At 41.6% G+C, this 27,445-nt stretch overlaps 1 protein-coding gene across 1 annotated transcript in view; it reads left to right on the top strand.

Annotated features, from left to right (window-relative positions):
- MYH9 (myosin heavy chain 9) overlaps positions 1-27,445 on the top strand; it is a 70,274-nt gene that overhangs the window by 36,231 nt on the left and 6,598 nt on the right. Inside the window, exons 6-32 of the mRNA XM_058022030.1 lie at positions 624-716; positions 1,418-1,481; positions 2,015-2,113; positions 2,980-3,123; positions 6,022-6,117; positions 7,201-7,319; positions 8,417-8,569; positions 9,783-9,956; positions 10,720-10,893; positions 11,465-11,579; positions 13,938-14,131; positions 14,464-14,585; positions 14,949-15,018; positions 15,976-16,136; positions 16,873-16,981; positions 17,970-18,101; positions 18,740-18,946; positions 19,433-19,570; positions 20,072-20,195; positions 20,981-21,152; positions 21,753-21,965; positions 22,408-22,552; positions 23,036-23,242; positions 24,171-24,275; positions 25,578-25,730; positions 26,087-26,335; positions 26,833-27,045. Of these exons, the coding sequence (XP_057878013.1) occupies positions 624-716; positions 1,418-1,481; positions 2,015-2,113; positions 2,980-3,123; positions 6,022-6,117; positions 7,201-7,319; positions 8,417-8,569; positions 9,783-9,956; positions 10,720-10,893; positions 11,465-11,579; positions 13,938-14,131; positions 14,464-14,585; positions 14,949-15,018; positions 15,976-16,136; positions 16,873-16,981; positions 17,970-18,101; positions 18,740-18,946; positions 19,433-19,570; positions 20,072-20,195; positions 20,981-21,152; positions 21,753-21,965; positions 22,408-22,552; positions 23,036-23,242; positions 24,171-24,275; positions 25,578-25,730; positions 26,087-26,335; positions 26,833-27,045 (3,945 nt within the window). The remainder of the gene's footprint in view (positions 1-623; positions 717-1,417; positions 1,482-2,014; positions 2,114-2,979; positions 3,124-6,021; positions 6,118-7,200; positions 7,320-8,416; positions 8,570-9,782; positions 9,957-10,719; positions 10,894-11,464; positions 11,580-13,937; positions 14,132-14,463; positions 14,586-14,948; positions 15,019-15,975; positions 16,137-16,872; positions 16,982-17,969; positions 18,102-18,739; positions 18,947-19,432; positions 19,571-20,071; positions 20,196-20,980; positions 21,153-21,752; positions 21,966-22,407; positions 22,553-23,035; positions 23,243-24,170; positions 24,276-25,577; positions 25,731-26,086; positions 26,336-26,832; positions 27,046-27,445) is intronic.

The following is a 27,445-nucleotide window of genomic DNA, read 5'->3' as shown; positions in this document are numbered from 1 at the left end:
GGGAGGAGTGTGTGAATATGGCAGCAGACTGCAAGCAATCATGCAGTTTGTGGGATACCACTAATTCTCTTTTTTGTGTGTTCCTCCTTACAAAGGAGATTTTTGCTTGTTTGTACTTTGTAAGATGTAGACTCCTTATAAAAGTGCAAGCATTTTGTGTTCGGTTTTTACAAAACATTATATTTTTTTCAGACTAACTTCTTAACCTACTAGTAGCAGTGTTCAGAGCTGTCTTTTAGTAGCAAGATAGGATTTGCCTCACTGTTGCAGGCTCTGTGGCAGTACACTTCTGGGATGAGGGCCTGGTCTTGGATGCTGGTATGGTTTTCACTTTGTCCCTGGGAAGCCTGCGGGATGTTACAGCCAAGTGACTTTGAAGGGCTTCTTGCTAACAGAAAGACACACTGGGAGGAAGGGAATGAGGCTTATTTATGAATGTTTCTGTTTAACCCAGATAACTAATGAGTCTCCTTTGAAGGTTTAAGCGATCATCTCCTAAGGTTTAATATGGCTTCTCTGCAACAGATGCCAAACTAGTGTGAATTGAAACTGCAGCGCTGGTTTGACCCAAGGTTAATGCTGTGAACCACTACCTACTTTATTAATTTTGGATTTCTCTCTAGGGAGAACTGGAGAGACAGTTGCTCCAGGCTAATCCCATCCTGGAGGCCTTTGGAAATGCCAAGACAGTGAAGAATGACAACTCCTCAAGATTTGTGAGTATTATTATGTCATGAGTGTATTCAAAAAGTGCATCCAAAGTGTATTTTACACTTTCCAATGTTCTGTTTTTGGGTGAATTCCTATCAGAGATAGAGTAACTGAGTGACTTTTTAAAAATTAATCTGGGAAATTAATTTCATTTGGTGAATTATCAAAAATAGGTCTTTTAGATCTCTGGAATGAAGAAACCAGATCCTGTACCAGGATCATCTGTGCTGATTTTTTTTTTGTAATCATTACAGTTGGTTTTATCCTGGAGAGCAAATACTCGTCTTTTATTTTGCTTGTTCTGGAGAACAATGGACAGCATCTGAGAGGCAGTTGGCAGAGCTGGAGCAAAACCAAATTAAAATGGTTGAAACTAATACTGAAAGGAATGGAACTGTCAGGGTAGTGTAACATGAAATTCAAGGGACCCTGGTTGTGGGAAATCTAGGTTGAAACAGAAGTGAGTGTGAGTTGTTGGCTGTCACAATGATAGAAGTGTCTGTAAGTGCTTGGTGTCTTTTCTTGTTCAGTTGCTGTTGTGATCACTAGACATTGCGTATTGGCTGACCTTATGCTTTGCCTAAAACCTGCCTGACTTGTTTGGAGTTTCCTTTCCTGGATTAAAAAGAGAAGGTTTACCTCTGTTGTTTACTGTTGTTACCAAACACAAAGAATACTAATTTTAATGCTATTGTCTTCCTCTTAGGGCAAATTTATCAGAATCAACTTTGATGTCAACGGCTACATTGTTGGAGCCAACATTGAAACCTGTATCCTTTCTGTAACCCCTTGAAAGGTTCAAGGCTCTAGAGGTGTCAGGAATGGTACCTAGCAGTCTCATCACCACTGACTTAGGTTGAGAAAGCAGTTGGAAGCACTCTAAATTTCTGCTATCAAGATCATTCCTCTTTCCTCAGTAGTATTTTGTGACCTTTGTGATCATGGTGCAGACCTTTTCTGAGTTAATGAATGAATTTGAATCTTAAGAGGTGAAATGCAAGCATAAACTGCAGCAATATGAATAGGTATGGAATTTCATAAGTCATTCTTGCTTCTTTCCAAGGCAGGTGGGGATTGATAGCATCAGATTTTATGTTTCTTACCAATTAAGTCTCTCTTACCATAGTCATCATTCAGAGGCTGGCAGAACTGAGACCAGAAGCTCAATGGGTTATTGACTGATAACGATTGCTAAGTCAATACCCCTGTGAATTGGTATGAAGAGAACATCAGGTAGTTTTTTCTCCTACCATAGAGTAGGAAGGGATTTGTATGTCCTGTCATGGGCCTTGACTCTCTGAAGATCTGCTGGAGAAGTCACGTGCAATTCGCCAGGCCAAAGAGGAGAGAACCTTCCACATCTTTTACTACCTGCTCTCTGGGGCAGGGGAGCATTTGAAGAGTAAGTATGATTGTGTTGTGGTGAGGGAATGCCATAGCTGCAACAACAGAGGGTTCAGAACACTTGTAGACAAAGACCTGTTCCTTCACAGTTCCTACTTCTCTGCCTTTTGGATATGGTCAGCTCTCCTCCACCTCTTTCATACACTTATACATCCATCTGTCCTCCCCCTGCACTTCTCAGTTCCTGAAAACTTGCTGCTCTGGTTCCTTCCTGCACTTGTCTCCCTGCCAGCAATGACTCTACGCCCTTCCTTATCTAAATTGCTGTCCCATGTTTAGTCTAGTCTTGCATGATGTAAACCATTCTGGTGCAGGAATGGTCCTGCTGTGATGCACTCGGTGTGTAACTGAGTGGAGCAAATCTGCAAGCCTCTGAGCACCTCTAGCAGTCTGGCATCCCAGCACACCTTGTTTTAATACCTCAGCGTGGTAATGTGGGTCTGTGTTGTGCAAGAGCTGCAAATGGATCTGCAGGAATGACACAAGGAGAGGATTTTCTCATAGCTGCTACTGTTTCAAGAATTCATATATGAACTTTTATCTGACTTGAAACAAATGAGGTATTGAAATTAAAGACAGATTTACTTTCAAGTTAATCCCTACTATTGACAGATTTAGGACCTAATGATGAGTGGCGCTGCTTTGGTGGAGTAGGCCAGAGGAAGGAATAGCAAGAAATAACACAGAAAAACTCTGTGTTTATCTAAAATATATTAAATGTCCAGCCTGAAGAAAAACTGAGCTTAATCCTAGATTCATCCAGGAGCTGGTAGCATATGCGAGTCAGAAATTTGATGTTGGTGGTAGCTTGTTGTCTGTTTAAAAAAAAATCCATAGCAACTTCTTTCTCAATTCTTTCCTAAGATGACCTGCTGCTGGAGCCTTACAACAAATACCGCTTCCTTTCCAATGGGCATGTTACCATCCCGGGCCAGCAGGACAAGGACATGTTTCAGGAGACCATGGAGGCAATGAAGATCATGGGCATCCCAGATGAAGAGCAGATAGGTATGAATATGCAAGGAATGAAAAAGGGAACAAGCCATGTCTTGAGATTTTTTTTTGTTCTGGTGTTCTTTTTTTTGTTTTGGTTTGATTTGTTAGCTTTTTGTTTAGGGATTTTGTTGGTTTTGTTTTGCTTGTGTCGGTTCCTGCTCCCCCTGCCCCAAGTGAACAGTGTGCAAGTAACAAAATTCAGTGGCTTTGGAGTGACCCACCTCAGGATCTACCAGCACAGTTTCAGGTTATACAGTTAACTCTAGAACAAGCAGCTAATAAAAACATGCTTCTGCTTGATGTTTTTGTTCCCAATCTGAGGCTTGTATACCCAGTGTATGAAAAACACATTGAAGATACAAGAATCCCCTCATTCTCTTATGCAATGCATGGCTTGTGTGCTCCCCCTACCCCTTAGCAGTGGCTCTAAAGTATCTGATCCAACCACTGCTGGATTAGTCCTTTGAGAATGGGCTGGTCATAGTGCTTTTCTTTCCAGCTTAACACTGAACTGCTGATCAGAAATTAATATTGTCTGATTCTGGGAGCACAGTAGCATGACAGTGAAAACAGAAATGCACACAGCCAGCACAAAGCACAGTGATACACATTCACCAGAGCTCCGTGCTCGCTCATTCATGATCTGCCCCACTGGTGGCAAATCAGTGTTCTGCAAAGGCTCACCTTCAAAATGTGTATGGTCTTCTAAAGCTAGGACTGTTACTCTCTACCCTGAAGCAAGCAGGCATCTGTTGTGGTTTGACATCACCTCCTCTGCTGGAGGCTGCAGCTCTTGTGGCTGTAGGGAACATGTATTTACCTGTGCCATCTGCTGTTTACAGTCCAGCTGTTAAAATCTGTGCTGTTGTTATTGACAGTTTAATACATTTCTTGATATCCTGAATCATCTGAGACTGAAACTTCTGTCTGGAGGTGAAGAGAAATTTGTCAAAACCAAAAAAAGAGAAATGATAGCCTAATTCATTGTCAGGGTGTCCTGCTATGCTCAGTGTTTCGAGTTGTTTTTAATGTATGCTCTAGGGTATGTCTTTGCTGTCATGTAGATGAGTTGTTGGTTCCAGGCACTACAGCAAAAATAGCTTTAATGTTTTATACTTGCTGAGGAGCCAGTGCCCTTTTGCCAAGATCCAGCCTAACCCTCCCCTGACAAAGCTTCATGCCATTCCCTTGGATCTTGTCATTGGTCACCAGATAGACAGGTGCCTTGCCCTCCACTTGCCCTTCTGAGGAAACTGTAGGATGCTGTGAAGTCCCCTCCTCAGTCTCCTCTTCTCCAGGCTGAACAACCAAGTGACCTCAGTCACTCCTCCTGTGGCTTTCTCTTGGCTCATTGCCATCTTCATAGCCATCCTTTGGACAGTCCCTAACAGCTTTATATCTTTCTGATATTGTGGTACCCAAAACTGCACCCAGGACCTGAGGTGAGGCTACACCAGTGCAGAACAAGAGTGGGACAATCGCAAACATGTTTCTTTTCTGTTGCTCCTAATGTAGCATATAATGGAGCCTTTGTTCACTCTCATCCTCAAAAGGATGTTTTCTTAAAACAAATCTTTTTGTGATAGTGTTGTGGTTTAACTGCAGTTGGCAACTAAGCCCTACATGGCTGCTCACTCACTCCTGCCCAGTGGTATGGAAGAGATAATTGAGATAGTAAAAGTGAGTAAACTCATGGATCAAGATAAAGACAGTTTAACAGGTATAGCAAAAGCTGCACATGCAAGTGAAGCAAAGCAAGATGAGGAATTCATTCACCACTTCCCAAGGGCAATCAGGTGTTCAGCCACACCCAGGAAGGCAGGGCTCCATCACACAATGACTTGGGAAGACAAACATTATCGCTCCTAACATCCTCCCCTTCCTTCTTTTCTGAGCTTTATGTGCTGAGCATGATGCCATGTGGTATGGAATATCCCTTGGGTAGGTTGGGGTCAGCTGTCCTGGCTGTGTCCTTCCCCATCTTCTTGTGCACCCCCAGCCTCCTCCTGTGTTATGAACACTTGTTTCCAGCACAAATCCAGAACACAGCCCCATAACAGCTACTGTGAAGAAAATTAATTCTACTCCAGCCAAAATCAGCCTAAACAAGTGGAAAATGGGGGGACAAAAAATACCTTTGTTAGAAGATCCCCTTCAAGTGACTGGCAGTTTACTTTGCTCAAGGCAACTGGAAGCTATTATGCAATGAGCTTTGATATGTGGTGAAAATTGAATTGACACCATCTTCCCTGTCTTGGCATCTGATAGTTTGGCTTTTGTGACGTGCATCATTTGAAGAGTATGAATGTGTCATTAGCAATGGGGTGGGGTGCTTCAGCATATAATTAGTAATAGTTACGTACAGGCACTTTCGCCCACATCCTGCTGCCTTCTGTACTTTACAATGTGTGTCTGTAAGGACTGCAGATCTTGGTCAGGGAACTGAAAGTGTTACAGGGTTAAAGAAACAAAATCTTTAATTGAGGTGCACCCTTAACTGTCTCTTTCCTTTGTTCAACAGTAACTGTTGAGGAAAATTGAGTATGAATTCATTACATGAGTTTTTATCCTCAAGCAGAGAAGAAAGTGTTTTATTAAAAAATACAGTTGTTGTAGGTGGCACTTAACCCTCAGTCCTGTCTCTCACTATTTTATGGAGATGTTGAGAATAGGTAAATTTCTAGGCTGTGTAGTCCTGCATAGGAATGACAAGGCAAGTCCTTTGTCCTGCATGGGAGTAGTTTAGAGGAGTAACCTGTGGTGCTTTTTCCTAAATTTCAGAACAGTTTTTGGGATGCTGAGATGGGCCTCTTTACCATGTTAAGAAAGATAACTGGGTGATACGGATAACTGTGTCACTGTTTGTTGATGTCTGACACTAAGCTGTTGTTATTGTTACTATTTTAAAAGGTCTGCTGAAGGTTATCTCAGGTGTTCTTCAACTTGGCAACATAGTCTTCAAGAAGGAGCGTAACACAGACCAAGCCTCTATGCCAGACAATACAGGTAACCAATCCCCTGCCCCACACCAAAGAAAAGTGCAGCAAAAAAGCCTCCAGGAAGTTCTTGCAAGGGGGAGAATGTATTGCAGTATGTATGGAATGCTGGAGCCCTGTTTTTGCAGGGTGAATTATTTGTCAGAGGAGCTGGTGTGCCCCATACAAATGCACAGTGTTCTGCCAGGCGTGTGTTTGCAGCCACCCACGGGCAGGAATGTGACAGTGTTCCTGTGGCAGGGCTAGGCAGGAAGTGCACACCATGAACAGATGAAAAGGATTACTCTACTGAGTATGTGGAGTGTGTGTTTTAAACGAGCTACAGTAATTGCTCCTTCCAACCTATATTATCAGATTTTAAGGAATGTTCTGTGCTGCCTTTGTAGGTAGTCTGGTAACTGTAAGAGTAAGGTGGTGGGTAGTTTTATGGTGGGTATAAAAGCATGTGTGCGTAATTTAATTGCCCATTGTTGAATGTGTAAATAGTGCCATGCTTCATGTGATAGAGGACTATTTGTTGGAAGACTTAACTCTTAGACCTTCATTGTAGATGTACTGCAGAAGTGCAAATGTTGCTAATTTTATCACTAAGGGTTTTTTTTTTTTTTTGGCTGTTATTATTTAAAATATGCTCTAAATGCCATTTTAAGGAGGAGAATAAACTGTTTGGGTTTTGGATCTTGAATCTGAAATACAGAGCTGTCTCAAAGACTAATCAGTAGATGAAGACAGAACAATTAGCTTGATTAAGAATCCATTATCTGATATATTTTTAGATTGATTACAGACAATGACCTTTCTAAAGCTTCTGTGTAACAATTTAGTTGAATGAGGCTGTTACTTGAAATGTATTCTAGTGGCTTCTGGAGAAACTCAGTAAACTGTTGTATGGGTTGCAAGAGGGTTTTTTTAAGAGTGATTTTTTGGTTAGGAAGGTATTTTGTCTCAGTAACCTGTTCTTAATTTAATGTTTTTTGTAAGCTGTTTCCTGACTTTTCTAAAGACAGTTGTCAGAATGTTTTTCTTTTTCTCTTTCTTTCTGTGAGAAAAACAGAGTAATATAAATCTTTTTGTTTCCTTTTATCATCTTTAGCTGCTCAGAAGGTGTCTCACCTTTTGGGTATCAATGTGACAGATTTCACTAGAGGTATCCTGACTCCTCGCATCAAAGTTGGACGAGATTATGTCCAGAAAGCTCAGACCAAAGAGCAGGTAGGCATTCTCAAAAAGTGAATGGGACCACTTTGATCTCTGATCTTACTGCTGCACTGCTAATGAATGTTTCAAAGGTTTCTGTAGTGTTTACTAACCATCTTTATGGTGGCAGTACATGGAAAGCACACTTGAATGATGTACCTTAATATATTGCTTCTAACATAATATATTGCTTGTTCATATAATCTGTGTAAAGATAGAATTCACCCTGTCCCTTAGCACTTCTTCTCTTTAAAAAAAAAAGGGAACACAAGTCCCCTAAATTTGGTGACCGGCTGTCCCTGGGGAGTTATTTTCAATGTGGTATGCAAGGGTGACATTTTCAAGTTGGTGCAATTCAGAAAGCACTATTTTTGAGTGGGTCAGCTACTAAGATAGAAGAATTTGCTGCTCACCCTTGAAATTTATTGGAAATTTTGTAACACTCTTGACTGGTTGTGCTGTAAATGAAACCTGACCTAGGAGCTCGTGGCCTGCTTCAATGGAGCAAACCCCTGTGCTTACTTATTGCCTGACTTCTTTATGAACACAGCATTATACTCTAAATAAAGAAACATGGCCCTGTTACATGGAAAGGGTTACTAAGAGATTGAAGTCTGGAAAAAGTCAGAGGTTGCCTTTCCATGCTGCTTGTCCCTTTTGATGTATAATTTCTTACTACATGTAGTATTTGTGTCAAGCAAAGGTAGGGTAGTGGCAGGGAGGGATTTGGCTTCATAAATCCAAAGTTACAAAAGAATTTAAGTTCATTTCCTTGGGCCTATGAAATGCTCCATGTTACTACAGTCTTTGGGAGTGACTGGGCATAGTTTTTCTTTCTTTAATACCAGCTTTTGTTTCCTCCAGCAGGTAGGATCCTGAAATTTGGTTTTGACACACTAATTTAGAGACAAATTTTTTGCTCTTATATATTGAATATCACTATGCCATCTACTTTTCATTTGGAATAAACTGAAATAAGCCTTGTTCAGTGGATTTCCTGGTGGAGAGAAAATGTCAGACTACAGTTGTGCTGCTAGATCCTGAAGCAGTGTAATCTGTGCCTTTCTTTGGTTTCTAATGCAGCTTTTGATGTTGATGTGTTTGCTGTCTAGGCTGATTTTGCCATTGAAGCACTGGCCAAAGCCACGTACGAGCGGATGTTCCGGTGGCTGGTTATGCGCATCAACAAGGCTTTGGACAAGACCAAGAGACAGGGTGCTTCCTTCATTGGAATCCTTGACATTGCTGGCTTTGAGATTTTTGAGGTAAGGAGCTGTCAGGTCCTTGCACTCGGCACAGTTTAATATGGAGCAAAGACCGCAGAAGGAAATAGCTTTACAATTGGAAAATAACACACTCTTGATAAGGATGTGAAGCCCACAAAAAGGGGAATCAACATCTAGTCTCATTCAAGATAAGTGTAGGAGAGGAGGAGCTGAAGGAAAGTTGAGGGAGAGAGGGAAAATGTGAGCTCTTTCTCTAGATGACAGTGAACTGTTAGGCCAAGCTGTTATGGGATTCTATGAAATAATTTTAGGATGTGGTTTGCATTATAATCTGAAGCAGCCACAGACTGCCATCAAAAAAGAAGTATCCTGCCATTATCCCAGCAAGGCAGCTCCTGTCAACCTGTGTTATGTTACACTGGGTCTAACTCATGAACAGCTGCAAAATGAATTGGACCATTTATTAATGAAATAGAAAACTGAGACACAGAAAAGTTGGCATTGGTTTTTTTTTTGTTTTTTGGTTTTTTTTTTTTTTTTTTTTTGTTTGTTTGTTGGCTGGGTTTTGGGAGATTTTTTTTTTCCTTCTCCCTCTTATTGGTATGCCTTCGGCTTCACAGTTGCTGGATCTCATGAAAAGAAGAGAAGAAATAACATAGTTAGGAATTATTAAATAGAGAGGAATTAGAACAGGACCACTTTCTTTAGAAGCTGCATTATGATTTGTGTGGTCAAACATAAAAATACACTGTGGATTATTAACCTTGTCCTTACCATTCCATAAGAAATCTGGAAATTTTATAGAAATTTCTCTCACTTTCCTTGCTCTGATTTTATATGAGGATTAAAAAGGGACTTTCCAGTCCACATACTTTTAGGAGTTTGTCTTTAGGCTTCTGTTGCTGCTTCTTCCTATGAAGAGGACTTGCTGGCTCTGCATTTGTGAGAAAACCAGAGTCCTTTCTTGTCCCGGGTTAAGTAGTTGCAGTAACTCTTCTGCTGTTTACAGCTAAACATTCTTTTGCAAAGTCTGAGAACCAGTGTGTATGAACTTCCCTAGGGATTGCAGCAGTGTGCAGTGGCACGTGACAGAACAGGCAGTTCATATCCAAAGGGGTTATTGACAGTGGACTGTCTGCCCCACTTTAGCTTAGATTCCTGAACCACAGATATGATCTTTTGTGCTAATAGGATGCTAGGTGTGTCTTCACAAGCAATTGCTCAAACATCTTTCTGCTTTTTTCTTCATTAGCTGAACTCCTTTGAGCAGCTGTGTATTAACTACACGAATGAAAAGTTGCAGCAGCTCTTTAACCACACCATGTTCATTCTTGAGCAAGAGGAGTACCAGAGGGAGGGCATAGAGTGGAATTTCATTGACTTTGGCCTGGACCTGCAGCCCTGCATTGACCTCATAGAGAAGCCGGTAAGTTTGTTGTTTTACTGTCCAGCAGGAAATGGCTGCACTGATTTTGTCATTGAGGACATCATCTCTGGCCCTCTAGCTTTTGTTATCCTCTACTGGCACTGTAATATGATTAGAAGCAGAAGTGAACAGTTTCTTCTTTGTATGAAAGTGTGTCACCAAAAGGCTGTTAGTGTCAGTTCTGTAGGAAACACTGCATGAAAATGGATCTAATTGGCCACTTTTCCCTCTCGCTGTATTGTCCTCACTTGTTAGGTCTGCATGATGCTAGATGTATGTGCAGCTTGCCATAAGTAGTGTGAACTTCCTTGCTTAACTACTGGTGTGATGAGAAGCTGTGAACTCTGTTGCTTTCATTTTGCTCTAATGAAACTTGAAAATTTACAAATTTCACAGTAGATGTTCCAATAGTAAGGACTAGTTTGTGAAACTTTCTGCTATGCCTTTTGCATTTAGACACCAGAATATATTTAGAGAACCGTATAATAATATTTCTTCTAATAAAAAATATCTTTTCCAAAAAAAACAACCGAGACAAATGTCACAGAAGAGACTTTCTCATAAAAATGGTCTGAATTGAGATGAAGATATTGAAGAGCTATTAACAGTTTATATTACAATGGAAGTAGTTTAACTGATATCACACAAGACATGAATGTGATGTGGATCAGGCTTAGTTCTTTTTTCCCCTCCTCTAGCTGTCTAAAGGTGTTCATTATCATTGTAGTCATGTAGTTAATGATGTTTTGATGTTTTCCTTAAGGCTGGGCCTCCTGGTATACTGGCTCTGCTGGATGAGGAGTGCTGGTTCCCAAAAGCAACAGACAAAAGCTTTGTGGAAAAAGTTGTTCAAGAACAAGGCACCCACCCCAAATTTCAGAAGCCAAAACAGCTGAAAGACAAAGCTGACTTCTGTATCATACACTATGCTGGCAAGGTAAAGAATTAATAACTAAAATGTGAAGGTTGGAATGATTAATTCATAAACATTACTTCTTAGAAATGGCTACTTACCAAAATGGTTGCATATGAGAAACCATCAGAAGATTTCATGAAGGTGTTCCATTGCAGAGGAGCTCACAGGGTCTAAGGAGGCCTAACTTGCCTGCGATTTTATCTGTATTTATAGTTCAAGACATGTCAGACTGACAGCAATTTAAATTTGTTCTGTGTGACTTGGTGAGGCTGGAGGTACTGCTCAGAGGAATCCTGCATCAAGACTTCATCACCAAAAATGCTGATGCCGCTGGTTTTTGTGTGACACTCTGGATGGTACAAACTGGCATTGCAAATCCATTCCCTTTAGTGACAGAACAGAACATGCAGCTTTTTGTAAGGGCTGGAAATTCGTAGGTGTGCTTACTTAGATAGTAAATCCAGGAATGGTTAGGTAATCTGTTGTTGTGCAAACCTTGGTGATACTTTCCTAGACTGTGCCAGATGGTGTTGGATACTGGGCTGCAGAAAATTGCTCATCCCAATCTCCTTGATGTGTTTGTCTTCTGCAGGTGGATTACAAGGCAGACGAATGGCTGATGAAGAACATGGATCCACTGAACGATAACATTGCCACTCTTCTGCACCAGTCGTCGGATAAGTTTGTGTCTGAGCTGTGGAAAGATGGTATGTAACTAATCTGCATTTCATTTGTTTCCTCTTTTTTTGTGTGAAAAACTTGGGCGTCAGAAGCCTGTGGTGAGCTGTTTTGCCTTTTCCCCCTGAAGACTAAGCCACCAAGATGAGCATTATCTGGAACATCCTTTGCTTAGATCATGGTATTTCATTAAAAGTTCACTGTAACTCAAGAGAAAGGTTCATTTGCATCAACTTCTGTTAAACTTGCTGCATATATAGTAATTCTGTCTCAAAGTGAGGAATACTGGGATAAAATATGAATGCACCATTATGAGCCAGCAGCTTGTATAGCTGCAACACTCAAGATCTGAAGTGGAACCTGTTTTCAATCCTGCAACTAAGTGTGCCCTTTCTGCAGTGTTGTTCAGTATTTTACTCTATCTTCTCTGGGTTTTATCTGGTTTTGAGTCTTACTGTTACTGTCACTTTCTGTGGTAGGTTTTCTTTGACGTCTCTGTCTGTTGCAGAGATGCAGAAGGTTCAGAGAGCCTATTTCTATCAACACTTTCCTATTCTTCATCTAGAACCAGGTGACTGAGAAACCCAGCTGTCGTGTCATGTGTGTGATGCATCCTAGAGCCATGCAAGAAATGCTTCCGTTAACTTCTCTTTGTCCCTTTGTCATACCTGCCTGTCTTTCTTGTTCATTTCCTCTGCTTTGTGCTAGTAGCTCCTCATGGACTTTGAAACAAAAGTAAAACTCACCTTGAAAGTGGATACAAAAATACAGACACATTCAGGTGCCTAAAGTTGCTCTTGTACAACTTGAGTAGGAACAAATCCCTGTCAACTGTTTGAATGTAGAACTAGCTCAGCGGTATTTCTTGCAAGATATGGAAGGAAGAATTCTGAGGCTGCATAGAAACTGAATTCCAGTTTGGCATTCGTTTTAGTACTGGGATTTCATTTCAGCAGCTGGTAATTTAAAAGAGGGTTTGGCAAAGGGACTCGTCCTAGATGAAAAATGGCCATCAGCAAATTGTGCCTAACAAGGCCTTTGCTGTGTGAGACTGTTTTTGGGCTTGAAATGTCAACTGACCACAGCTTATCAGTTTTATTTATTGTTCTTAGATGGATCTTCTTTTGAAGTGACTGTTCTTTTCTCTATCCTGAAGTACATTGCGGGGCTCAAGATTAAGAGTATTGGCACAGCCACAGTCTGGGATGCACTTCTGTGGACTTCCCTGTGATGTCATCTAGTAACAGCCTTCTTTTCTTTCTGATAAGGCAACCTTGACCCTATTCCACCAGCTGCTCTAGAAGTGAACAGTTTTTAGCTAATATTAGCTGTAAATGAGAATACTCTTTCTAGCTTATTCTTTTGTAGGGTGTCTCTTAGCAGCTGCATTTTTTTTTTAATCAGAAGACAATTGAGCACAAGCTGGTGTATTTCCTGAAGTGAAGACTGGGAGCCTGAGTGTAGACATCAGCCAACCACTAAAGGTGGTGAAGAGTAGCTTGAAGCCCTTAATAAGTGTATTGGAAGTGTGAAAATTTCTAGTGATACAGTTGGTTTTTGCTGGATGGGTGAATTTCTATCTCTGTAGAAAAGCAGTGTGAAAAAGTAAAACTTCAGTTTCTTCTTGCCCCTGCTACTATCTAGCTGACTAGCTAGATCTAGCTGACTTCTGTTGAGGGGAAAAAAAAAAAAATCTGTGGTGTCCATTCATCAAGGTGATGGTTTCATCAATGCTTGGATGTCACTGTGGCATAGTGGAGAAACTTTGGGCAGGGAGTTCTGACTTTCTCCTAGTGCTGTTGTTCATGTCTGTGTCATGGAATACTTGTACTCCAAAAACAGCTCAAGCAGTGGTATCCTGAGGTTTGGGTTTTGTCATGCCTTTTACTGTGCTTGTTCAGTTTACAAGTAGATATGACTTTTCTGATGATTGGTTATGACAGTCCTGCCTGTAATGCAAGAGTGAAGCTGGGCTTTTTCTCTATCTGTGGCCCCTCCTGGATCAGAGTTAACTAACAGTTGACTCTGCTGGGCTAGCAGCTAGAGCTCTTGTTGTTTTTCATTCTAAGCTAAGCAAGTAGAAGCATCTGAAACTCACTTCTAGATTGCTCTTCCAGTGCTGCCCTCCAGGGCATCAGTAGAATGTGTTTGGGATTAAGTTTGACTCCATCACTCAAACTTCCTGTAGTGAGCTGATGCTTTCTTTTCCTTCCTGCTCCTATCCCTGCACAAATTTTGTACAGGACTCGACATCTGTGTAGAGATGAAGCAAAAAGGATCCTGCAGCTCCTCTCATTTATCCTGTTCTACCCAGATGTTCTCTGTATGTCCCAATGCTTCCTTTGTTTGTGGGAGGATTTTAATGCTCTTTCCTGTGCTCTTTCTAGTGGACCGTATTGTTGGGCTGGATCAGGTAGCTGGTATGTCAGATACAGCACTGCCAGGGGCCTTTAAGACCAGGAAGGGAATGTTCCGGACCGTGGGACAGCTCTACAAAGAACAGCTGGCTAAGCTGATGGCTACCTTGAGGAACACCAACCCCAACTTCGTCCGTTGCATTATCCCCAACCATGAGAAAAAGGTAAGACAGCTATAACAGCACAGCCCATGCATTCTTACATGGGCTTCCTGGGTGTGTGGCTGGGTTGATGGTTTTTGTCAGGTTTTGCAAGAGATCTGGAAGAGGCCCTCTTTTCTCAGGGTGTTTTTTAAGATCATCCTAAATAACTGTATGCTTACTAAAATTGTGGGGACTGATCTTTGCAGTTCTTAAGGTGGCATAAAAGCTTTCCATTCCTTCTAACTGGAAGAGAAAACTGGCTCCTTTACAAGAAAGAGAGGGTGAGAGGCAGGGGGTAAGGCCTTTTTGTAAAAAGTTTGTGGTATTCATAAAATAAACATTTTCCTCTCTAGGCTGGAAAACTGGACCCTCACTTGGTCCTTGACCAGCTTCGCTGTAATGGAGTGCTGGAGGGAATCCGTATTTGTCGTCAGGGTTTCCCCAACAGAGTTGTGTTCCAGGAATTCAGACAAAGGTGAGCCCTAGAAAAGAATCTGAAGCAGTCTTTGGCCTGACAAAGTTAAGACATAAGTACAAAAGTGGAAGTCTTTTATTGCAACTAGACTGAAAAATTGGCAAAGACAACACATCTGTACCTTGGTATGCCCTGGCAGAAAGCCTCCCAAAAGCATTTTTGATTTCTCCAGTAAGGATGTAGTTAAGGTGAGGCATAGAGGACCATGTCCAAGGCTGCTGCTTCATTGTCTGCTGTCTAGAGGTGCAGTGTTTTTTGGAAAACTGTTGACCTCACAATGGCATAGGAATGCATACTGATTTCTTTTGTTTTGTTGTTTTCAAATACACTTGTGTGACTAGTCTGATGCTTTCTCATTTTCAGATATGAAATCTTAACTCCAAATGCAATTCCCAAAGGATTTATGGATGGAAAGCAGGCTTGCGTGCTGATGGTAAAACATCCCAGAAACTCTACTTGAATAGAATAAACTAGATGGGTGTGGTTTAAAAGTTGGAGTTGTGCAGGCTAAAAATAACTTGTACTCACAGACCAAAATTCCAAAGTCAAATGTTTTGTCTGAGAGAAGGGTGCAAAAAGCTTCCTCTTGCCTTCATGGATGGAGGCTTTTGTCTGGCATGAGATTCAATAATCCTAGGCAAGAGGTCCTTTCTGTTTCCACAGATGTGTACTTTGAGATGCCAGCAGTGTTCATAGAATCAAAATGCTCAGAAGCATTAGTGCTATCTTTAGCACAGGCTTAAAGTATGAGCTTCAGTAAACTTTTTGTAATGGCCTGCTGCTGACAAATGCTTTCAGCAAAGGCTCCAATTAGTTTCTGTGGAATTGCCTGCTTCAAAGGGATAGCTTTGGCTCTAGCTTGATGATTAGGCTTGAATTGAGCTTGATCATACGGGATTCCCACTTTTCTGTCTTACAGGAGTATAGCTGATTCTTTCTAGCTTAGCTAATATAAGCATTGGCAGCAAATCTGTGAAAGGAAGGTTGGGCTGGGGTGTCTTTTTTGGACAAAGATAGGATTGAGAAAAAGTAAATGGGAAGGATCAACAGATGTGTTTCTTCTAGAAAAGGAACGGGACTCTCAGGACTAGACATTCATTCCTCACAGCATCTTTGTATTCTGAATACTTTATGTGATACCTCTATTAAATTATGCTTTCAGTCATATTTTCTGTCTCTGATTACCTCCATTTGATGCTGTGCTTGGCTGAGCTTCAGCTCCTCTAATTGCGATAGGCCAAGAATTTATTGGGAGTTGGCAACTTTGGTTTGCCTGAGTGGCGTACTGTAGAGAAGGGCTGTCTTAGAGCCACGAGCCACAAATATGTTTCGTGATGTTTCACATGAAACAGTCTTTGCAGGACATGAATTCTTCTCTCTCTCTTTTTAGATCAAAGCATTGGAGCTGGATTCCAACCTTTACAGAATTGGACAGAGTAAAGTGTTTTTCAGAGCTGGAGTCCTTGCTCATCTTGAAGAAGAGAGAGACCTGAAGATCACAGATGTCATTATTGGATTCCAAGCATGTTGCAGAGGCTACCTGGCCAGAAAGTAAGTACAGTGATTTTTGAAGTCATAATCATGTATTTAATCATAAACATATATTTCTCCCATTCAAGCACAAATTTATCTTCAAAAAAAAAGAAATAATTGTCTAGAAATTATTTTTTGTCAGAAAGGCCATGATTTATTTATTGTATATAACAGTTGATGGTCCTTTAGGTTTTTCTCATCTCTGTAATGCCAGACTTCTGGCACCTGCAAGAATCTCTGTGTGCTGTATCCAAAAAAATACCTGAGCAGTAAAGCCTTTTTTTCTCTGTAAGAATGCTATGCAGCAGATCAGGTTTTTCACAGAAGTGCTGAGAAGGTGCAAATGGCCAAGTCTTAGTATGGTACTGATGCAGGAGGTGTGGGGTTTCTCTTAAGTTATCAGTTAGGGCTGCAATTGGTCCAGTTCTAAGATCAAAAGTAGTACCTGTCAGTTTGGTGGGAAAACACACCTCTGCTTCAGATCTCCCTCCTTGGAAGTGAAGATAGTAAAGCTTTTCAGAGTAGAAGACATGAGAGAAATTTTTTTAAAATAGGAAATTGGATTAAGGAAAAAAGAGCCACTCTTACGTGAGCAGAAAAAACCATGAAAATCAAGAGAAAGTTCACTGGAAACCGCTGTTTTTTTGGGAGGGAACCTTCTAAAGAAAAACCACAGAAGTATCTAAGGAAAGGCTGATGGTGTGAATTGTGTGCTGCTCTGGGTTCCTTTGTCTTATCTCCACTTGCTTTGCAGAGCCTTTGCCAAGCGCCAGCAGCAGCTGACAGCTATGAAAGTGCTTCAGAGAAACTGTGCTGCCTATCTGAAGCTGCGCAACTGGCAGTGGTGGAGGCTCTTCACCAAGGTAAGAGCTTTCCCTTTGCAATCCCCCTGCCATGAGCTAAGACATCTCCAACTAGATCAGTTTGCTCAGAGCCCCATCCAACCTGACCTTGAATCTTTTCGGGGGTAGGGCATCTGTCTACCACCTCTCTGGGAAACCTGTTCTAGTGTTTCACCACCTTTATTGTAAAAAACTTCTTCCTTGTATCAAGTCTGAATCTACTCTTTGTTGGCTTCAAACCATTACCTTTTTGTCACAACAAGCCTTCCTAGCAAGTTTGGCCCCCTCTGTTTTGTGAACCCCCTTTTAGGTGCTGACAGGTGCTCTGAGGTCTCCCTGAAGCCTTCTCTTCTCCAGGCTGAACAGCCCCAACTCTCTCAGCCTGTCTTCATAGCAGAGGTGCTCCAGCCCTCTGATCATTTTTGTGACCCTCTGGACCCACTGAAACAAGTCCATATCATTCCTGGGCTGAGAACCCCAGACCTGGATGCAGCACTCCAGGTGCGGGCTCACCAGAGAAGAGGGGCAGAATCCTCCTCTGGATTCAGCCCAGACAGTTCTTTGATCAGCAAACACTCCATCCATCAAGTCTGTATCTCTTCATTTTAGAGAGAAAGATCTTGGGGTACCATGCCAAAAACCTTACAGAAGTCCCCTTTTATGACATTGACTTACTTATGAATTTCCCCATTGTATGGCAACTTTTTTATTCTCTCACTATTACTACTTAACCCTTGAGAGTCTAGAATTTACTGAACCCTTTCCTGATGCATCCCATCCTGGAGGAGAATAAATGGACTGGCAGAAAGCGTGCTGTTGGCAGAGTAGGTGACATCTAGTTCTGTGTAATTCCCCCAGTGTTCCCCCCAACAAAACAGCTGATTGGTCCTTCAAATTAGAAACTTACCTAAAATGTTATTTTAGTCAATGCTTCTCTCAAGTACAAGAGCATTTCTTCATGTTCTTGTTATTCCTTATACACATCTCATACCCTTGGTTTCCCTTTCAGGTGAAGCCCCTTCTGCAAGTCAGCAGACAGGAAGAGGAGATGATGGCCAAGGAAGAAGAACTGATAAAGGTCAAGGAGAAGCAGCTGGCTGCAGAAAATAGACTGAGTGAGATGGAGACCTTTCAGGCTCAGGTGAGTTTTGCAAATCTGATGTGCAAAAATTTTTCTCTCTCTGCCTGTCCAACTGCTTGAGAGCACCTCCTTTGCTTTCTTGGTCTGATGGACAAACTGCAGGATTCCAAATTGCTGGAACATGATTTGGCTGCCTTTTGTTCACTTTCCTTTGCCCTTCTTGCAGCTCATTTCCTGCAGCAGTTACTCATTTCCTGTACAGTTACTACCTATTGCCCTTCTGTAGCCATTATAGGAGAAAAGTCTCCTTTGGTTGCTGAGTGTTACAGCAAGCTGGTTGAACTCAGTCTTGTCTTTATTGGAATCCTTTTTGTTGGGAGCACAGAAGATGGGGACAGGTTTGGTTTTTTCCCCATAGAGCTGATAATTATTTGTTACTTTTGTGCGTGGAAATAGACAATTCAAATGGATATGGTCTTGAGAAATTTGTGAACAATTTGTGGTTGCAGCTCCTGATTTGTGAAGGAGAAGACACACTTAAAACCATGTTTTGATAGTTTTTGGTTAACAGCAGGGGACTGCTGCAATGTTTAAAACTAACTGTGGAACAGAGGAGCACAGAACTTCACTTAACACACATTGCTAAGTGCTTTGCTAAATTGGAGCTTGTCTTATTTCTGGCTTTGCATCCAATGTAGCTCATGGCAGAGAAGATGCAGCTGCAGGAACAGTTGCAAGCAGAAACCGAACTGTGTGCTGAAGCTGAGGAGATAAGAGCTCGCCTGACAGCCAAGAAACAAGAGCTGGAGGAGATATGTCATGATCTGGAAGCAAGGGTGGAGGAAGAGGAAGAACGGTGTCAACATCTGCAGGCTGAAAAGAAGAAAATGCAGCAGAACATCCAGGTAATGCCTTAGGAATGCTGTCTCTGTCAGTAAAGAGGATAGTGAGGGTTAGAGTGGTTCTTCTGCCTCAGCTTGGAGGGAAATGAAAGGCAGAAGGCGGGGGAAAGAGGCATGGGAAAATCCATCTGTGGAAACAGCAATAGAATGCAGCAGTTCTGGTGCTGAGCCTGAGGCATTCAGTCAGTCCTCTGGATGAGCTGTTCCATTCTTGAAGGTGATGGCCACTTCTCAAACAATTAGACAAATCTTTGTTTTAGGAATGGTCATATTCTTTGCAAAATAGCATTGCTTATTCTGCTAGAAAATTTGTTGATTGGCATGCAGTATGTTGCATTAAGTCATGGCAGAGATGTCAGTCTGGGACCTACTGATAATACCTTGAAGGAAGGGTGAAGAAACCTTCCATTCTAGTATTGCTACTGTGCTAGTTCATGGATTGGTGAGCAGCACTGACAAACACCTTGCTTTTCTTTGGGTGTTGTGAAGGAACTAGAGGAGCAGCTTGAGGAAGAGGAAAGTGCAAGGCAGAAGCTGCAGCTAGAAAAAGTGACCACAGAGGCCAAATTGAAGAAATTGGAAGAAGATGTGCTAGTTCTGGAAGATCAGAATCTCAAATTGGCTAAGGTAAGACTCCCACATCATCTTCCACAAGCTAAAGATGCACTGGTGTTTCTCTTGGAGAAAACCACTGCAGGCTGACCTTTTCCCTATTACAGGGAAACTTACTAATTAATTCAGTCTTGTCTTTGAGAATTCTGACTTGAATTTTTGAAAGTAACTGCCTGCCTGTATTCTCAACAGTCAGAATTGTATGATATGTAAATAACTTTGACTAAATAGTGATCCATGAGCAAACATTTTCTGATGCATTGTTATGCCAATCAGTATTAAGTTATTTTATGAACAGACTTCCCTTTCAGTTTTGAAAGGGCTATCATATCTTTCATTTAAATTCAACTTTAAATTTATTTGAATTCTATTTGTGATTCTGAAAGGATTTCTTTCTTTGAGATTCCTTGTCGCAGGAGTAGGCACTCATGACATTGACATTTCTAAGCAGTCAGATCTGGAAAAATACCCTGTTATTCCAGCAACTCTTTTGACTCTTCTTTCTCAATTCTGCAGGAAAAGAAACTCTTGGAAGACAGAATGTCTGAATTTACAACAAACCTGACAGAGGAAGAGGAAAAATCTAAGAGCTTAGCCAAACTGAAGAATAAGCATGAGGCCATGATCACTGACCTTGAAGGTAGTTTTGGGTTTTGTTTGGTTTTTTTCTTTTTTTTGAGATAGATCCTGTAAAGACTTACCTAATTGTTTTAGGTGGTTTCTTGTTAAAATTTGTTGAACTTCAGTTTCATTTCTGAAAGGGTTTTAGTCTTCCCAAGTTTCTGAAGGGTTAAAAATTAGTCTATAGTGTGTGAGCTATTGATCAGTTTGATAGAGCTGTGCTCTTGTCTGGCTGAAGGTTATGTGCCTTGTCAGCTGAGCCCTTGATCTAAATAAAAATCCTCTCCAAAGCAGCCAGGCCAATGGAGAAGAGAGGCTGGTTCTCTTTCTTCTCCTGCTGTGGAAGTGTCTCCACTTTTCTACTTCCAGCAGCATCGATCTGTCAGGGTTAGTGCTGTTTCTGATAGCCTGTTTGCACAAATTCTTCAGAGTTCTAGAAAGATACTCTTCTGGAGACTGCCTGTTTAGTTTCAGTAAAGGGAGAGCAGACCTTGTGTTCAGCACCACTAAATGGGTACTTACACCTGCGTGGTGTGAGGCTGGCATTGTGTTTGCATCGTTACAGTGGGAGTGGGAAAAGGAGGTTTGGCTGTAAGGTGAGGGGAAGGGAAATTGCCCAGATAAATTTTGAGGGCAAAATAGAGTAGATGGAGTAGATGACTCTATAAGTCCTGACAAAATAATGCAGTCCAGCTACAATTTGAACAGTTGTGTTATCAGGAAAGAAAGTATTGCTTAAATCTATTTTTCTGTGCTTGTACAATGTTCTCAGTGTGTAACTTAATGTGTCCCCATCTCCATTAGAACGCCTGCGACGCGAGGAAAAGCAGAGGCAGGAGTTGGAAAAGACTCGTCGGAAGCTTGAAGGGGACTCCACTGATCTGCATGACCAGATTGCTGAGCTGCAGGCTCAGATTGCAGAACTCAAAATGCAGCTGGCCAAGAAGGAAGAGGAGCTGCAGGCAGCTTTAGCTAGGTGAGAACCTGACCTTGGGGTTCAGGGACCACCTGGTTGGAAAGTATTTCTTGTCTTGTGTCACTTGGAATTGGGTGAATAGGCATAAATGCAACCTGTGGATGTTGCATTTTAGCCTGTGGACTATTTAAGATCCATGTCCTTGGCATTAGAGTTCTTTAGCTGCTGCTCACTGCCACATTCTCTGTCCAGAACTAGACTATGGATGCAGTAGGCACTGCATCTGTTTGACTGGAGTAGTAATCCTTAAGCTGTGATGAAAAAGTAGTGGCAGCACACTGGTGTCCCTCTGGTAGTTCCTGTATTCATCTACTAGGTAAAGTGTCTGGTTTCCATTGTAAAATGGTGCTTTCTCTTCTGCTTTCTTCTGTTGTCAGTCCCTCTCTGTCCCCTTCTGTAAGGTGAGTAATTGCGCTGTCTCAAGTACTGGGAGATAGAGCTTAGGATTTGTAGATATATGGATCATATATGGATCAAAGTCTGAATATAACACTAGAGCTGATCAATACCAGCTTTTCTTGATTATTTTTGGTAGGACAGGTTGTCTTAATTTGTGTATGGCTTAAGTCTGCTCTGACCAGAACCTTGTGTTGAACACAGAGTGGAAGAAGAGGCGGCACAGAAGAACATGGCCCTGAAGAAGATCAGGGAACTGGAATCCCAGATCACTGAGCTGCAGGAAGACCTGGAGTCAGAGAGAGCGTTCAGGAATAAAGCTGAAAAACAGAAGCGGGATCTGGGAGAAGAGCTGGAGGCATTGAAAACAGAGCTGGAAGACACATTAGATTCTACAGCTGCCCAGCAGGAGCTGAGGTAACTCCAATATGGGGCTGTGTTATCTTTATTGAGGTTTGGTTTTGGCTGTTTTTAATAATTCTGCTATATTCAGTCTCTTACCATAGCAAACCTTTGCCTTTATCAGTGGTTAGCAGCCTCAGTGACTAAAGAAGCAGGTGGTGTGCAAGCCCTAGTCAGGACTGTATTACCTCACCTGATGTCAGAAAGTTGATTTGCTCCCTAACCAAAGTATCAGTGATTCCCCTGAAGCATTGGTACTTTCAGGCTGTTACTTCTTAGGCAGAAATAATGCTGCCAGCTTGCACTTAACGATGCAGTGCTAAATGCTACCTTTGAAAGATATCTTTATAGCCTAAACAGACCTTGGAATTTTCATGCGTTAGAGGCGGTGTTGGTGGATAAGCACCTCTGTTTGATTCCCTCCTTGGCATTTAAATGGAATTTGTGAATTTTGCAGGTCAAAGAGAGAGCAAGAAGTAACGGTTTTGAAGAAGACCCTTGAAGATGAGGCAAAGAGTCATGAGGCTCAAATCCAAGAGATGAGGCAGAAACATTCACAAGCTATTGAAGATCTGGCAGAGCAGTTAGAGCAAACCAAACGGGTATGTGGAACAAAAAACACAGGGTCAAAGCAATCAACCTGAAATGACAGTGCAGAAGAGCACAAAGTGTTCATGATACTCATACATGTGTTGTTCTTCCCTTGGTAGATCGTTTTTCTCCGTGAAGCATATATAAAGCTGTTCTAAATAGTGCCATTCATTCTTTTTTCTCCTGTTAGGCATGTTAGACTGCTTATCCAAGACATTCTTCTCACTGCTAGCACTTGTTAGCTTGTACAACGTCTAATTTGGAAATCTGATGGTGCAGGACTTTTTTCTGTATTGTTGTCTTCTCTTAGATTGTTAGATTGTCTCCTGATAATCAGTGACAGGCTGTTAATCTTGTTTTTTTCTGAGTAAGCAGTCTGCAACTTAACTGCTAAACATACAGCATTAGCTTGCTTGTTGGGAAAACATGTACTCACTGGATCCTGCCAAATGTAAAGTCTGAGGGGTTTTGTTGCCTTTTCTTTTCCTCTTCAGGTGAAAGCAAATCTTGAGAAAGCAAAACAAGCTCTGGAAAGTGAGAAGATTGAACTGTCCAATGAGGTGAAGGCTCTTCTGCAGGGCAAAGGCGATGCTGAGCACAAGCGGAAAAAAGTGGATGCTCAGCTCCAGGAGCTGCAGGTGAAATTTACAGAAGGTGAAAGAGTGAAGACTGAACTGGCTGAGAGGGTTAACAAACTGCAGGTGAGTGGCATGGCTTCTCAAGAGAAAAGGTTGTAGGGTGGTGTTTCCCCATGGCTAGTTCAAAAATTCTGCTGCTCCTGAGGATAAAAACAGCAAATCCATCATTTGCTTCCCAAGGGCTATGCAAACTCCTTAACTCATTGCCAGACCAGAATATTTGGATTGATGTTACTTATTTCGAGCAGCCCTGGAAAGGTGAAATAACCAGTTGCTGTTGGAGTTTGAGTTTTGTAAGGCTGAAGGAGTCAGAGTGTCTGTGCCCCCTGAAGACTGGCAGTGGTTTGCACAGCACAGCCCTGTGAGCACTCAGCTGCTGGAGCACCTGGAGTGGCACACACAGACACGTGGTTGCGTAACTCTTGTGGGAGATGATGTCTGGAAGTTTTGCCACATGGTTGATGGCTCAAGGATGATGTGGGAATTTATGGGTTTCTTCAAAGGAGCAGCAAATCCCTGCTGACTGGGGGTGACATGAAACATTGTCTTTGGCCTTCTCCTTTATGGAGGGTCGTCATTAAAAGTCAAACACTGCTAGCATATGCACAACCTTTTGAAGCAGGAAAATGTAATTTTGAGACTCTAGATATAATCCTGAAGCAGATAGTATGAAATAGAAGAGAGTGAGTTTAATAAAAAAATTTTACAATTGCTTACCAGGCTAAAATCTCATCTAGGCCTTAGCCCAAACCAACCAAAATCAGAAGGCGTTTGCAATAGAGGTGATCTGAAATAAAAATCTCATTTCAGCCTCTCATATTTACTTCCTGGGTCTGTGGAAATGATGTGTTCATTCCTTGAAAGATTATACATATGCCCTCCTGTTGAGAGATGCCTCCATTTTCAGTTTTAAGTCTCATAGCTGCTCACCTCTTCCTGTCTTTGTTTTTGATGATACATTCAGTAACTGATACTCTGATCTCCCCTTCAGGTTGAGTTGGACAATGTCACAGGTCTTCTGAACCAGTCTGACAGTAAATCAATCAAATTAGCAAAGGATTTCTCTGCTCTGGAATCACAGCTTCAGGATACACAGGTGAGAGCTTTGGAAACCAAGGCAACTGTGTGTCTGTTACATATTGGTAAAGGGACAAATCACTCCGGATGCCATTAAGTACTGATTATACAACAATTCAAAGGATTGGGTCTGCAGTTTGTTTGGTTTTTTTTTTTTTGGGTTTTTTTTTTTTTTTTTTTTTTTTTTTTTTTTTTTTTTTTGTTGGTTTTTTTTTGTTAAGGGGTTTAAACTGCACGGCGCTGAGAGCATTTCTACAGAAAAGCTGGTTATCTTTCTTCTGCTTCTTCAGCCTGTGGAACATATGTGACTTTCCCTGTTTTGGGCTTAGAAGTCCTCCTTTATCACTTTTCCACCTGAGAGCACTTAAGTGCTTCAACTGACTACAATGCTTGTTTGAAGTTTTTGTTTGAGATCTTCATAGTCAAGTGTTCGACAGGGTGTCTGTGTGCACATGTGTGTGATTTCCAGTAAATTTGTCAAATTAAGTAGAAAGTTTTATTTCCCAGTGGATGTTGGGGAAGTGATAGATTCAAATAATTTTGTATTTTTTTCAGGAATTAAATCATTCTTAGTCTTACAGTTTGGGGAAAACATGCATTTACAGTTAGCAGAATATGACTCTTAAGGTCAAGCATGGAGTGCTGAGAAGGTTGGAAGGGAAAGGAGAGCACATCAATTATAAGTAGCCTTGGACAGTCATTGATGTTCTGTCTACTTACTAGTCTTTAAAAAACAGACTCAATGACAGGGCACAATACAAAACTTCTGCACTAGGTTTGAAGATTGGTTAATCTTTACATATCCTTCAGCTCAAGCACTGGCAGCATAAGTTGTTGTGCCCTAAGCTGGTAAATGACCAGTGCTGTACAGTTCTGCTGAGACCAGCGTTGTTTTTAGCCATGCAAGAGCACTTGGGTCTGTTGTGTATTCCTTTGGTACTGGAATATGAGAGAGGCACATAGTAGAGTACAGTCATGCTGTTGTTGGGAAAGGTCTGAATACTTTCTGTGCTACTTGGAGGACTTGAGAAAGGACTGTGGAAAAGCTTGTGTGGTAAGGCCTTGAGAAAGGCTTGTGTGCCAAGGAGTTTACTTTAATTATTAGAATGTAGGAGAGAATAGGACCCTTCTGAATATTTTGTTTCTATACTGACTCACTGAAAGGCAGTTATTTAAATTCTGTCTTCAGTTGTCTTATCTGTGAAATTAGTTGCATGCTTAAACTCAACTTCAGAAGCACTCCTAGAGAGAGTGGATGAGGATCGTGAGCCTTTAAATCCAACGAGTGGTGCTGAATTCCACTGGGGTGTTTGCTTTATAGGAACTGCTGCAGGAGGAGACTCGCCTCAAACTGAGCCTCAGCACTAAGCTGAAGCAAATGGAGGATGAGAAGAATGCTTTCAAGGAGCAATTGGAAGAAGAGGAGGAGGCAAAGAGAAACCTGGAGAAACAGATCTCTATTCTTCAGCAACAGGTACAGAGTCTGCATCCCATAAACCAGTGACTTTAGAGAGGAAGGATAAGTACAGATCTGTCTTGAGAGAAGTAAAATTTAAATGCTGAATTGACTTCTAGTAACACAACCTTTCCTGAGCAAGGGTGATTTTGCTGATTTGGGTGAGAGAAGAAATGAGGTGGTCTCTGATGATAATCATATGAACTGCTTGTAGATTTCTGTCCAGGAATTCCTTTGGGAATTCAGTCATACAGTATTATCTGAGCAGGGAGTAGTACCTTCTGAGTCTCTTTACTTGAAAGTCCTAAACTTCTGGTGCTGGTGAATTGCACAGAACATTTTCTGTGGCTTCATGTGCAATTCTGGTCCTTTAGGCAATAGATGCAAAGAAGAAGATGGATGATGGTCTGGGCTGCCTTGAGTTAGCAGAGGAAGCCAGGAAGAAGCTGCAGAAGGACTTGGAGGGCTTGAGCCAGCGATTTGAAGAGAAGACAGCTGCATATGACAAGCTGGAAAAAACAAAGACCCGCCTGCAGCAGGAGCTGGATGACCTGGCTGTGGACTTGGACCATCAGCGGCAGATCGTCTCCAACCTAGAGAAGAAGCAGAAGAAGTTTGATCAGGTATGACTTCAGTCATAAGCATTCAGTAGGTGCATCTTACTGATAGGTCTGCTTTAAGAATACCCAAGCAATACTGCTTGGATATTTAATAATATTTATTTCTGAACTAAGGCAGAGCACATAGAGTGGAGGAAAAAAGCTTTAATAGAAGTGAATTAATTTTGTTCTGTGAATAGGAATATAAGCAATGTTCCTTTTCCCAAAGGGATAACATTTATATCAAAACAGAGATTGAGTTTGAAGTGTCATTTGAAAATCATCTCAGAGAAGGTTGAAAATAATAGTTTGGAGGCCTGGGAAATCAGGGGTTTGTTTACTTGGGGTCAGCACAGTTGTTAGAGATGGGATGGCATGCTTCATTCTCTGAAGCTGCATTTTCTTGATTCCTTCTATCCATGGAAGAACGCTATTAAGAAGGCCCTGATGAAAAGAGGCATGTTTACCTTGTTAGCAAATGATCAGTAATTTCTCAGAATACTGATGCTGTGCCCTTGTAGCTGTTGGCAGAGGAGAAGACCATCTCTGCCAAGTACGCGGAGGAGCGGGACCGCGCTGAGGCAGAGGCCCGGGAGAAGGAGACCAAGGCCCTGTCCCTGGCCAGAGCCCTGGAAGAAGCCATAGAGCAGAAGGCTGAGATGGAACGAATGAATAAGCAGTTCCGTGCAGAGATGGAAGATCTCATGAGCTCAAAGGATGATGTTGGGAAAAGTGTAAGTATTCCTTTGAAGTGTCTGGGCAGGAAATGTCACACAGTCGATACTGTTACTTCTGTACTGCAAAAAGCTGATGCCAGTGGTAACACAGAGGAACATTGTAGAGAGTACTGGATACATTGTGAGTTTGTGAATGTTATGTTTGTATTATATCAGTGAGTGGTAAAGGTGGGTTGGATATGACCCAAATGAGGCATTATGACAGCTGAAAATTACCTGGTATCCTTGTGGCAGAGGTGAAGGTATGGTGTGAACCTGATATGTAAAATACAGCAATTAGCCAGGCAGTGGAAGACATTACCTCCAATATTAAAAAAAAAAAAAAAAAAGAAATGTTGTGTTAATTAAGGAAAATAATAAATTCAGAAGCTAAGAGGTATTTTCTTGATTTCTGTCA

The sequence above is a fragment of the Melospiza georgiana genome, chromosome 4 (genome assembly GCF_028018845.1).
Source record: "Melospiza georgiana isolate bMelGeo1 chromosome 4, bMelGeo1.pri, whole genome shotgun sequence".
NCBI classification, from domain to species: Eukaryota; Metazoa; Chordata; class Aves; order Passeriformes; family Passerellidae; genus Melospiza; species Melospiza georgiana.
This window is presented reverse-complemented; position numbering and strand designations above follow the sequence as displayed.